Source organism: Mus musculus, chromosome 11 (assembly GCF_000001635.26).
Source record: "Mus musculus strain C57BL/6J chromosome 11, GRCm38.p6 C57BL/6J".
NCBI classification, from domain to species: domain Eukaryota; kingdom Metazoa; phylum Chordata; class Mammalia; order Rodentia; family Muridae; genus Mus; species Mus musculus.
Window position 1 is genome coordinate 102,847,813 of NC_000077.6, and position 12,778 is coordinate 102,860,590.

At 47.3% G+C, this 12,778-nt stretch overlaps 1 protein-coding gene across 3 annotated transcripts in view; it reads right to left on the bottom strand.

Annotated features, from left to right (window-relative positions):
• Eftud2 (elongation factor Tu GTP binding domain containing 2) overlaps positions 1-12,778 on the bottom strand; it is a 42,513-nt gene that overhangs the window by 9,341 nt on the left and 20,394 nt on the right. For all 3 annotated transcript variants that reach the window (NM_011431.3, NM_001109995.1, XM_006532665.4), the window contains exons 11-16: positions 12,190-12,314; positions 7,412-7,475; positions 6,967-7,057; positions 3,945-4,080; positions 1,372-1,499; positions 146-339 (exon numbers count right to left, since the gene is read on the bottom strand). In NM_011431.3, the coding sequence (NP_035561.1) occupies positions 146-339; positions 1,372-1,499; positions 3,945-4,080; positions 6,967-7,057; positions 7,412-7,475; positions 12,190-12,314 (738 nt within the window). The remainder of the gene's footprint in view (positions 1-145; positions 340-1,371; positions 1,500-3,944; positions 4,081-6,966; positions 7,058-7,411; positions 7,476-12,189; positions 12,315-12,778) is intronic.

Consider the following 12,778-nt stretch of genomic DNA (forward strand, 5'->3'; position numbering starts at 1 on the left):
AGGTGTCAACAGTGGGCCAGGGGGAGTCATCTGACTGCACTGTACCAGCAGGAGGCTGTGTCTGAGGACCCCTCCTAAGGCCTTGGGACACTTCCAGGATAGAAGCTAAAATGTGACCTTTAGATTCTGGTCAGCAGTCCGGTACCTGGCGACGGAGATCCAGAGGCGGCCCACGGTGCAGATCTGGGAATCTTCCTCGTCTTCCAAGGTGTAGTTCTCCCCCAGCACCTTCACAGGCTGCCCAGCGTGGATGGTGCCGCTCAGCACCCGGCCGAAGGCATGAAACTGGACTCCATCATCTGTGCTGTACATCTTCGTCGTGTGGCACATCAGGGGACCCTGGCAGAGGGGACAGGAAACAGCTTTAACCACATACACCGAGAAGGTAACACCACCTCCCCCGACAGCAATGACGAGAGCTGAGGACAAAGGCCGACTAGGGAAGATGTGACTCCTGGAAAAATTCCAAACCATGTGTTACCTTCCCTCCCTCTATGAAGAGACAACAGGAGACTCAGAAACAACAAAAATAAAAATGACACAACTAAGGCAGACGTGGTGGGGCAGGCTGGCTTAAGGGGGTCTGAAGGAGGACTCCTGAGCATGGAACGCCAGCTTAAGGCAGAGTGGAAATCTACACCATAAAACACAAAAAGGGGTCCAGGTCTCAGCAGATCAAGAGGCTTGCGGCCAACTCTGACAATCTGAGCTTGATCCCTGATACTCATACTGTGGAAGCAAAGAAACAACAAGGTTGTCTTTGGCTTCCACATGCACGCCACAACACTTAGATAGACAGACAGACAGACAGACAGCTGTAAAAATAAATATATGTAACACACTGACACACATACAGTCAATTAAAACCTTTTTTTTTTCCTGGGGGAAAGGTTTAGGATCACGAACTAGACTGACAAGACTAAATTTCCCACAAGCATGGACCTCAGTGCTTAAGGAGAGAAGTCAGACTGCCTAGCAATAGCTGGGGTGCCTGTGTGCCTTTTCTTTTGGTCCCTGGGAACTGAATGCTGAGCTCAAGCATGCGAAGCATATATCCTACCAGTGATACATACTACGTACTAGACCTTGCGCCCAGACTGATGTTTTTAAACATCCATGTGAAGAGACAGCTGCCGAGTTTCTCTGCTCTCTTCCAGGCACCATGCCCTACCCCGTCCTTAACCTGTCTCATTTTCATCACAGCCACCCCCTCATTAGCATCCTTAGGTCACAGACTCGGACAGCCACGACCAAGCTTGGACTGCAGGACTGACTCTGCTTACAAGGAGGGACAAGCAAGGACAGCAAAAGAGCAATATGCTTGCACATCGCTGTGGATGCAGAAGCAGCACTGGGGGCATGCTCCCTTACATCTGGGTCACAGTCGCTCATGGCCTCGCCAAGGTCAGAGTCCACGCCGCCAGTGTAGGTATGCTCGATCTTGGGTTTGGCGCCCACCTTTGGAGATGGAATGTGCTGCACACACATGTCCACAAAGCCTATGGAGGAAGAACAGGAAGCCATTACTATACCACTGGTACACGTTCTTCGTAGGTAAGTGGGTAGAAGGAACATATGGACTCATCCCAGAAGCTAACACTTCTAAGGAAATCTATTTCCTATGAGGAGAAAACACACACTTCTAGAGTTAGACTGATGTCAGGATTTGTTTTGGGTTTGTTGTTGTTTTTTTCCGAGACAGGGTTTCTCTGTGTAGCCCTGGCTGTCCTGGAACTCACTTTGTAGACCAAGCTGGCCTCGAACTCAGAAATCTGCCTGCCCCTGCCTCCCAAGTGCTGGGATCAAAGGTGGCCACCAGTGCCTGGCATCAAGAAAGTTTAAGAAGCAGGTCTTAGTGGGACACAATTCCTTAAAATCTAGCTCACAAAAAAATTAAAGACTCTGTGATGGTTTGTATATGCTTGGCCCAGGGAGTGGCACTGTTGGGAGATGTGGTCTTGTGGGTGTGGGCTTTAAGATTCTCATCCTAGCTGCCTGAAGCTTTCTGCTAGCAGCCTTCAGATGAAGATGTAAACTCTCAGCTCTGCCTACACCATGCCTGCCTGAATGCTGCCATGTTCCTGCCGTGATGATAATGGACTGAACCTCTGAACCTGTAAGGCAGCCCCAATTAAATGTTGTCCTTATAAGAGTTGCCTTGGTCAAGGTGTCTGTTCACAGCAGACTAAGACTCTACAACATTCTATCGCTAAAGAGAACCATGCTTTTATTGAACACAAGTATTTGCTGAGTTCTGCACTTTGCCAGATAACTTCCCCATGTGTCCTCCTTAGACTTACTTAGGACAGTCCTCAACTGACCAGCCTGCCCTGAGAAACACTGCATGTTTCTAGTCAGAAAGCTACTCTGCTTCCCTAGCCCATTAACATGCCTTGAAAGAGAGATTGCTCATTAGGACACTGGGATTGGTAAAACCTTTTTCTTCTTCAGTCTGGAGATCAAACAAATGAGCCACAGTCCTAGTACCAAGCACATCTGCTTTGACTAGGGTCCAGTGTCTTCAGACTGATGGCCAGTCCAGAGTTAATATGAGCTTTAAAGGTTCAGACATCAGATTTCCACCAGACTTAGAATCCATGATTGCTAAAAGGAACCTTTCCTTGTCCCTCCACTACTCACTTTTTGAGATAGGTTCTTACTATATAACCCTGGCTATCCTGGAACTCTATTTTTAGATCAGATCAGGCTGGCCTTGAACTCACAGAGATCCACCTGCCTTTGTACCTAAGTGCTGGAATTGAAGGCGTGTGCCACCACTGCCAGCTTCACAGCTATAGACAGTACCTTGCTCTATAATTCAGGAAAATGCTACATAGTCCATGCTGGTCTTGAACTCATGACAAACCTACATCAGTTATCAAGTGATGAGATCAAAGGCATGAGCTACCATTTCTGAACACTTGTCCTTATTTACAGACGAGAATCAGTCACAGAAGAACTAGGAGGCTGGCTTGGTTACCCCCTGAAAACTGCAGGCCAGAATAAAAACTCAGATCTTGCCAGGTGAGTGGTGCATACCTTTGATCTCAGTACTCATGAGGCACAGGTGGCCAGATCTGTGAGGTCTAGGACAGCCTGGTTGATATAGTGAGTTCCAGGCCAGTCATGACTGGATAGTGAGACCATGTCTTCAAATCAACAAAAATGAGTTCAGGTCTTATTGGCTTCTACATAACTGAGACAAGAATGGGGCTCAGCAGGATGGGAAGGGGGTTGACCAAATATGACATTTCCCCACAGGCTCCCCAGGAGGGGTACAGTTTGAGGAGGCTGCAGAACCTTTAGGAGGTGGGCCTTGCAGGAGGAAGTAGGTGGCCGGGAAACAGGTTTTGTGTCACAGTCTGGCTCTATATGTAGCTTAGGCTGTTTCCTGGTTTGTGAAGATGTCAGGAGCCAGTTGTCCACTGTCACCATCGTGAATCCCACCATGTCTTTCTCTCCACAATGAACTATACCCTCTCAAAGCACAAGCTGAAATAAACTGTTGCTATCAGGTGTTGTCACAGTGATGAAGAAAACCAAACATCTCCTGAGTCCTCACCTGCATCTTCCCAACTAGCGCATATCCCTAGACACCTTCCTCCTGACCCCAGTAAATGGACCAAGGCCTGCCACCATCTGCTTCACCTGCATGGGAAATTGAATTCCTTTTTCCCAACACAAGGAGCAACTAAAGAAAACAGTTGGGAAAACCCTGTTGTTGGTTTAAATACTATCATGACTCTGCTGCCCCTGCAGGGAAGAGAGCTTCCAAGCCACCGTGGGAGGACACACACAGGATCGTGTTTGTTTTTCACGGTGAGGCATCATGTGCCCAGAGTGTCCTAAGATCCTCACCTACCTGCCAAGCTGCAGCACTGCAGCCGTGAGCCACTCTGCCAGCCAAGGACAGTAACGTCACGGGCCTTGAACGACTTTATTACCTGTGAACTCGCCAAAGAACTTTTTGCAGACCAGCCTGAGCAGGGGGCGGATGTTCAGCTTTAGCTCTTCCTTGGTGAGGTGGATGCCAAGTTCGTCCAGGGTCCTTGGCAGGCTGGTGTCCACATCACCCACCACCTGTGCACATAGAAGGTCAACTATGTAGTGACAACCCTAGAGAAGTATTCCACATGAGCGAAGGGGGCCGAGACAAATCTTACAAGGAGCCTCCAGCGGGGAGGGCTCTGGGCAACAACAGTCTGATTTGGAGGAGTGAGTCTATGCTACCTAGCCTTGACCTGGTCAGGTCTCCACACACTGTCAGTGCTGCCCCCTGGCGTCTGAGCCATCCTACCTAAACACTGCCCAGATTTGGAGGCTCATTTATTACACTGGAAGGAACCAAAAAAGGCCACCTGTCAGTACAGAGCTAGGCTAAATCATCCTCTGCAGACTTAAGGTCTCTCTACAGTGGCAGATTCTATAAATTTCTTTTATTAATCCATTCCAGTCTGACACGAGATCCTAAGTGTTTTCTATCACTGATAAATTCTAGTCATTATTTTGTTCTGCTGCTATGTTCTCTTCTTTTGTGGGATGCAACGGCCACACACGGTGTGTGCATGTGACCATCCATCCGTACGTGTGTATCCACTGTACACAGCACTGACTGGACAGCCTGCATATTCTAGTCCTGTCTTGGAAGAAAGATCTGCATGAACGCTCCTGCAGGGTACTTTCACCTCCACAGCTCGGCGCTTTAGCACGAATTCATTAAACACAGTGCTATACTCTACTTGAAGCATCGCAAAAGCCTAACCACAGCCTTCCTAATTCCCCCTCTCCCTCCCTCCCTCCCTCCCACCTTCTTTCTTGTGTGGCACTGCAGACTGACCCTAGGGATAATCACACGTGAGGCAAATGTTTCATGGAGATACACCATGATTCACTCAGCCAGGGTTTCAATGAGATGAACATTTAACTTATTTCCAGCCCTGTTTTAACTTTTTGTTTTGAGACAGGGCTGAACAACTAAGTTGCCCAGGCTATCTTTGAACTAACTGTAGCACAGGCTGGCCTCTGCCTTCTGAGCCTCTCGCTCCAGCATCTTGACACCAGAGTCTACAGGCTCCATGACCAGGCAACTACATCCTTACTACCCTGTCAACCTCAAAAACATCACATGTGCTCTGAGATGGTCACAATGAAGCTGTTACAACCATTCTGACAGACAGACACAGCACAAGCAACTGTTGTTTGAGCCGGGGTCTTCTCACTGTTGTGTAAGTTGGTCATCTTCCTTCAGTTGCAGCCTCCCTAGTAGTTCAGGGCTGACTACAGGTGTGCACCACAGAACCCAGCATTAGGCATTCTTTTAGTGACTGCAAAATACTTCATTTTATGAGATACATCGTGATTAACTTAGACAGGTTTTCAATGATATAAACACTTAACATATTTCTAGACTTTTCTTTCTAGCAGTTATAGATAACAGTATGATAAACATCTTCCTTAGCTGGGTATAATGACACACACCTTTATTTTTAGCACTCAGGAAGCAGAGACAGGTGGATTCCTGTGAGTTAGTTAGTTTCTTTCTTTCTTTCTCTTCTTTCTTTCCTTTGTTAAAGATTTATTTCTATTTTATATATCTGAGTATACTGTTGCTGTGGCTGTCATCAGACACACCAGAAGACGGCATGGGATCCCTTTACAGATGATTGTGAGCCACCATGTGGTTGCTGGGATTTGAACTCAGGACCTCTGGAAAAGCAGTCAGTGCTCTTAACCACTGAGCCATTTCTCCAGCCCCTCCCGTGAGTGGCGCTTAACTGAACTCAGGTCCTCTGTAAGAGCAGTAATATTCTTAACTGCTGAACCAACCCCCCCAGATCCTTTGTTTTTTGAGGCAAGGTCTCAAGTAGTCAAGGCTAGCCTCTAACTCACTAGGTAGTTAAGGATATGCATTGAAGTCTGATCTTCATGTCTCTAATTCCTAAATCCTGAAAGTACTGAGATTACAGGCTTATGTTCCCAGGCCCTGTGTATGATAGACAAGTACTCTACCACACTGAGCTATATGTCCAGCCTCCAAAACTTTTTAAAATTTTAATTTAATTTTATGTGTATGTACAAATGCATTGAGTGTGGTGGGTGTGTATACCATATGCATGCAGATGCCCAAGGAGACCAGAAGAGGGCACCATATACCCAGGAACTGGAATTACAGGTGCTTGTGAGCTGCCCAACAGGTGCTCACAGAATTCTGAGCCTCACTGTCCCAGGCAGATTACAAATGTGTGGCTGTAGCCACACATAATTGTGAGGTACTGCAAAGTGACCTCAGGTTCCTTACAAGAGCAACAAGTGAACTTAACCACTAAGTTGTCTCTTCAGCCCTCCAAAAGGTTTTGCAATTTTTGAGACTCTACAAGTCCTGGCTGTCCTAGAACTTCCTACGTAAATTGGGCTGGCCTTGAATTTAGATCTGCTTGCCTCTGCCTTCCCAGGACTGGGATTAAGGGTGTGTGACTCCTGGGTCAAAAGGCTTTTTTTTTTTTTTTTTTCCATTTTTTATTAGGTATTTAGCTCATTTACATTTCCAATGCTATACCAAAAGTCCCCCATACCCACCCACCCCCACTCCCCTACCCACCCATAAAAGGCTTTTAATAAATAATTGATGATGGGGGTGGGGAGATGTCTTAGAGCACGCTGTGAAGGCATGAGGCCCTGCGCTGGAACCAATACCCACATAACAAGCTGGGTGTGCTTGTAGACATAGCCTATCCCAGCACTGAGAGATGGAGATGGGCTAGAGAAGTTCACTGGCCAAGCAATCTAGGCAAGTGGTGAGCTCTAGACTTAGTGTATGATCCTGCCTCAAAAAAAGTGGGTCGAATGTTAAAGAGGAAGACACAGACATCAACCTCCGGCCTACACACATGCACATGCCCCACACAAACACTATAAACACACGCAAGTGATGACTGAGCAGGCGTGAGGCAGGCGGCCCACACTCACCTGGGCCAGGATCTTATAGAGTGGCTCCAAGATGAACTCCACGAAGCTCCTCTGGGAGCTGCTGCTGGGAGCCTTTTTGGTGAACTTTCTCCTGAAGAGAAAAGGAAGCATTGTGAGTGACCAAGGGGGAGAATGTTGAGTATCCCAAGGGTACATTGCTTAAATTCCAAGACAAAGTAGAAGCCAAGAAGAGGATTCGAGTGATCACAGTTTCCAAATGGAGTCCCAAGAGCACTCTTGGTGTGGCTATCCCACATGCCTGACCTGACCTGGAAGACATGGGGCAAACAGTCTCTCCCTACAGCCCAAGACGCCAAGCATTCAGGGTTGCAGAGCATAGTGGTTCATGCATAAGATAAAAGTCGGTTTTAGCCCCAGAAACTCAAGTATCGTTACTGAGAAAACATCATCAGTCCACGAGAGAAACGCCCCATGTGCTACTTACGTCTTAGGATTGAAGTAGATGTCACCCCAGAGTCTTTTAGCAAATTCCTGGTAATTAATGTCACCTATACAAAAAGCCACACAATTATAATCTGTCTGGGAAAGTGTATTTCAAAATTCTGTTTCAGGTGCTGCAAGTGATTTAAAACTCAAGAGTTCTAGTGCCTTCCTTCCCAAGGTCTAGACATTCCCTTCTGATTAGGCACAAAGGAGGACAGGACTGGCCTAAAGCGGACAAGGTCACAGCAGAAGCAGAAGGAGAACCCAGGCATCTCCCCAAGTGTAAGGGTCTAGGCAGAGCTCTGACCAGGAGCATGGCCTGAGCTGCTGATGGAGCAGGCCACCTGCTCTGCACCTACTGTAGTGACTGACACCTATCCTTTCTGCAACCCAGAAACTATCTCAGTGATGGCCGCCTTCTAGCGGCAGCCATCACTGAGGTGCCACTGATGGGAGCCCTAACCTTCAGGAGTCCCAAGAGGAGACACTGAAGTCATCTTTAAAAAAAAAAAAAAAAAAAAGAAAAGAAACTTACTATGCAGCCCTGTCTGGCCTGGACCTCGTAAGTAGAGAAGACTGCCCCCAAACTCCCAGGTCCGTCTGCCTTCACCTCTTCAGCATACCGTACAGGCATGGGACACCACAACTGCCTGTCTTGTCTTTTACCAACTAGTAATTTCAGTTTAGCTGCAATGTGAATTTGATTTTTCTGAAGCAAGCAACCGTTGCTTCTAGAGTTCGCACTCCTGAGTCTGAGATGGAATATTAGCCAGCATCAGAGCACTGGTATGGATAAGCTCCGTGTTAGGGCGGATCCTGAGTCTTATAAAACAACACAAACTCCTGAGCACAGAGCTCCTGAAGCATTCAGTTAGAGAACAGAGACCACCAGCTGCCTCCTAGATAATTCTATCCAGATGTCAGGCCGTCCCCTCACCTCAGACAGCATAAGGAAATGTAGCCCCTTCCCCCAAAGCCCCACTTCCTCTCCAGATTTTTCTCTCGTTACAGCTACTGCTGCATTTCAAACAAGTTCCAAACCCTCTTCTACCCACTTCTCCTTCCTGTTCAAATATTTACTTATTATATGAAGACACTGTCACTGTCCTCAGACACAACAGAAGAGAATCAGATCCCATTACAGATGGTTGTGAGCCACTATGTGGGTGCTAGGAATTGAACTCAGGATCTCTGGAATAGTAGTCAGGGTTCTTAAGGACTGAGCCATCTCTCCAGCCCCATTTGTTTGTTTTTTTTTAAGAGTATCTAGCCCAGGCTAGCTTGAACTCACTATGCAATCAAGGATGGCCTTGAACCTTGGGCTCTCCTGCCTCTACCTCTCAAGTGCTGAGATTTTATGTGTGCACCACCATGTCCAGTTTTACTGAGGATCAAATCCAGGCCTCTTGTATGCTACATACTTTCATCCAACTGAGTGCCACGCCTGCCCCTTCTTTCCTACTCCCCCAGTTGCTGAAACTTTCCTTCCGCTGTGAATTGTTGCACCTGGCCATGCCCTTTACAGCTGCAGGACAATTGACACTGGACTGAACTTAGAGCGCAGAAGACTATATTACAGACATGATGCATGTCTATAACCCTACTTAAGAGACTCAGGCAGGAGGATTCCAAGTTCAAGGTCCACCTAGGAGACCAAGTAAGACTCTGCCTCCCAGAGAAACAAACTCTCAGCACCTACATACAACAAAGGACCTGTGACTCAAGGCTTACTTACTGAATCAAAGAATGAGCAAATGCCCCCATCCCTCTCCTTTCCAATACCAGACAGCGTCAGTCTACACTCACAGTCCTGCTTCTGAATACTGACGAAATCCCTGAGCACCACCACCATCTTTAACAGATCCTAAATACCAATGAAAACGCCTGGAACGCCAACCCTCTTCCATCAGGCCCAGTATTATGTTTGTCTGTTTTGCTATGTTAACGCTCTACCAATGACAGAAACATTCAGCTTCCGTGCTTTTGTGGCTTAGCTGACCCTGAACTTACAAGTCTCTTGCTTCGTTGGTTGCTGGGACTACAGGTATGCACCACCACACCTGAGAATGGTCAGCCAGCAGTTCCGATGGCACTTTTCTACTGTCATGTGCACAGGCCAAGAACAATGATGCCACCTTCACCTGCCCTCCTCCAATCCTGTAGCCTTGAAGTGCTTGGCTCTACCATCTATCCAGCAAGCCCTGTCATTTTCTTATAACCGGTCCTATTGGAAGTCCCTCCCTTCTGTCACTGATACTTGACAATGCCAGCTACTCAGCATCCAGCTTCCATTGCAACCTTACACTGCTGCTCACCAGTGTGGGATTCCTCCCTGGAGGAGGTCCTTGTTCACAGTGCCTTCTTACTCACCATGCCTTGTGCTACTCTGCTGCCCACAAGAGGACATGCTGACAGCACAGTGCACGCAGGTTCCAGGGTGCCAACTCTTAACAGAAATTTCTGTGACCACTTGTAAGCAATTACGTGTAATAAAACGCAGTTTGTGCCACATATGAAGAGTGAAGGCGGGGAGGGTATGGGGGACTTTTGGGATAGCATTCTAAATGTAATTGAGGAAAATATGCTATAATAAAAAATATTAAAAAAAAAAAAAAAGAAGAGTGAAGGCCTAGGAGCCCAGGATCTTGAATGTTGCCTTCAGTGTAGCCCTTTCCTCATGTGCTACATGGCTTTTATGACAATATTAGAACACTAGAGCCAAGGCTGCTCCTCCAGTCACTAATGGTGAGTCCACAGGATGAGCACCCATGCCTCCCAAGGTTCAGGGCCTTCTGCAGAAATCTGAGGCTAGACTAGAAAACAGGTCAACCTGGAAGAAAGTGAAACTCTCAAAAATGAAACCAAACCAAAACGTGCAGAACCTGAAGCACTTCCAGCAATTCAGGAAACCTTGATTTTGCTTTTCATGCTAATACAAAGGACAGAGAAACCCAGATTCCTCTCAGAACTCTGCTCATTCACGCCTCCTCGCTGTCCGTCTGCCCATTCAGCCATCCACTTATTTAGGTGCCAAGGATAAAGCCCAGCACCTCCTGCATGTTTAGCACATGGTGCCCTCGGGTTCCACTCAGTCCCATCGACCCACAGTTTACAACTGAAAATCAACTAAAAACAAATGTTTAATGGCAAGAATGTGGTTGGAACAGCATGGTCACTGTTTCAATGAGGAGCGAGAACATAGGAGCGAGAACATAGAAGATGTCTATATATAATATCTCTTTAAAAAAAATGCATTGTTATGTGTTTGTCTGCATGTATTTATGTACACCATGTGCATACAGTGCCCACGGAGGCCAGAAGAGGACACCAAATCCTCTGGAACTGGAGTTATAGTTGTCATGTGGGTGCCAGGAATCGGACCCAGGTTCCAGCTTAACCATCTGTTCAGCCTTACAGAATATCTCAATAATTCAGCTACAACAGTAAATAGCAAAGCAGGACCTATAAAAACCTATAACAATGGTTATGGCAAACATGTCATAGGCTTGTTTTCCTACTTTTTTACAATGAGTTTGTATCTCTGTCTACCTATCATTCATCCGTCCAACAGTCTGGGCTATCTTCAGGATATAGTAGAATGTTTGCCTAGCTTCTGAATTTAATTCTAGGCACTGAGGCGGGGGGAACAAACAAACAAACAAATAAAAAGCAAACCTAAACAGTACAAGATAAAAAAGCACCAAGACCAACCGGCACCCACAACAGGCAGGTGACAGGGCTGAGGTGGCATGCTACTGTCCTCTGGGGGCCGTTTCCTCAGCTTAAAATCAGGGTAACGGCTCTCCTCTATTGCATCTCACACCAACACAAGGAGACTCAGTGCACAGCTCCTATGGGAACGAGAGTTAATGAGTGAGACAGAGATGGAAGCCAGAGAGCCCGCTGAGTGGGAAGTGCTCCCAGGGATACGGTGTCAAGGCTCTAGGAATCCATGAACTCAGTCACCCGTGCCTGGCAGCGAGGCCTGTAAAGGCTGACTGCAGTCCAACTCGAGTCCTCAACGAGGCCTACCACAGGCCTACGTGCCTGGAGATGTCTGGGAAGACCGAAAGAAGCTCCATCTTGTCAGACCTCCATCCATTTGGGAAAAGAACTGAAAAGGCTTTGTGGGCACCTGTGCCTCGTCTACAGAAGGTTTCTCTAGGAGGTGTGCTTATGTCTAAAGTGAGCTCTTTTTCAGAATATTCCTATGTAACCCTGGCTAGTCTCAAACTCACACATATCTGCCTGCCTCTCCTTCTGAGTGCTGGAATTAAAAGCTTGCACATTAACACTAGGCTTCTTCCTAATCACTCAAGTTTTCGGCTGTTATTTAGAGGGGTAGAAAGATGGCTCAGTGACACAGGAATCACTGTACTGCAGAGGACCTGGACTGAGTGGACAGCACCCATACAACATGGCTCACGCCCACTTGTATTCCATTTCCAAGGGATCTCATGTCCTGTTCTAGTCAATGCGGTCACCTACATAAACATGGCTGGTGCACATGAGCGTGAACACACACAAGTGTGCACACCAAACATAAAACTTTTTTATTTTAAAACAAACAAACAAACAAAACAAAACTGTCTATAAACAAGTCAGCCTGAATAAAGATTTGGAGGCTTTTCAAAAGAAGCCTCAAATTTGACAATAAGAGGTGATGAGTGCCCCCCCCCCCAAGCAAGGAATGTGACAGGAAGCCAATTTCTGAGCCATTCAGCAGGACAGGGACACATGACAAGGGAAGCAGGCGAGACAGCAGCAGGCAGAGCTTACCAAAGGTGTCAGCGTAGATCTTGGCAAAGGAACCCAGTGTGAAGCAGATGCTGTACTGGGAACTGGAGAAGCAGACGTTGCCCAGGAGTGGAGAAAGGATCAGGTTCTCGTCGGTGGAATACATGCTGAAACAGAGACTGTTGTGAGCCAGTGCCAGGCAGCTCAGGAGCCCCGGTGCCAGGCAGCTCAGGAGCCCCGGTGCCAGGCAGCGCTGCAGCACTGACATGCTTCCAAAAGGAAGGGCAAGCAACTCCCTGTCAGTCTTAATGCTCCAGCCTCAGCAGGTGCTGGCATGAGATTCTTAGATTGCCTAGGAGCCTGGTCAAGAAAGCGACATGATAGACTCGTTCCCTCACTCCCAATAGCAAGCTCATTTCCCAGAGCCGGGATGTTCTGCAGTTTTGAAAAAGCTAACCACACAGGACAGTCAAGGGGAAACCTAGAAGATAGAGAGACAGACCTGGGAACACAAATTAATCTAATGTGCTCAGAGGGACACATTTGGGAAATGTCAATTCCAATACAAAGGGACATATAAAGACATGGGCAACGTTTGCCTAGCACGCCCCAGGGTCTGACCCCAGCGCTA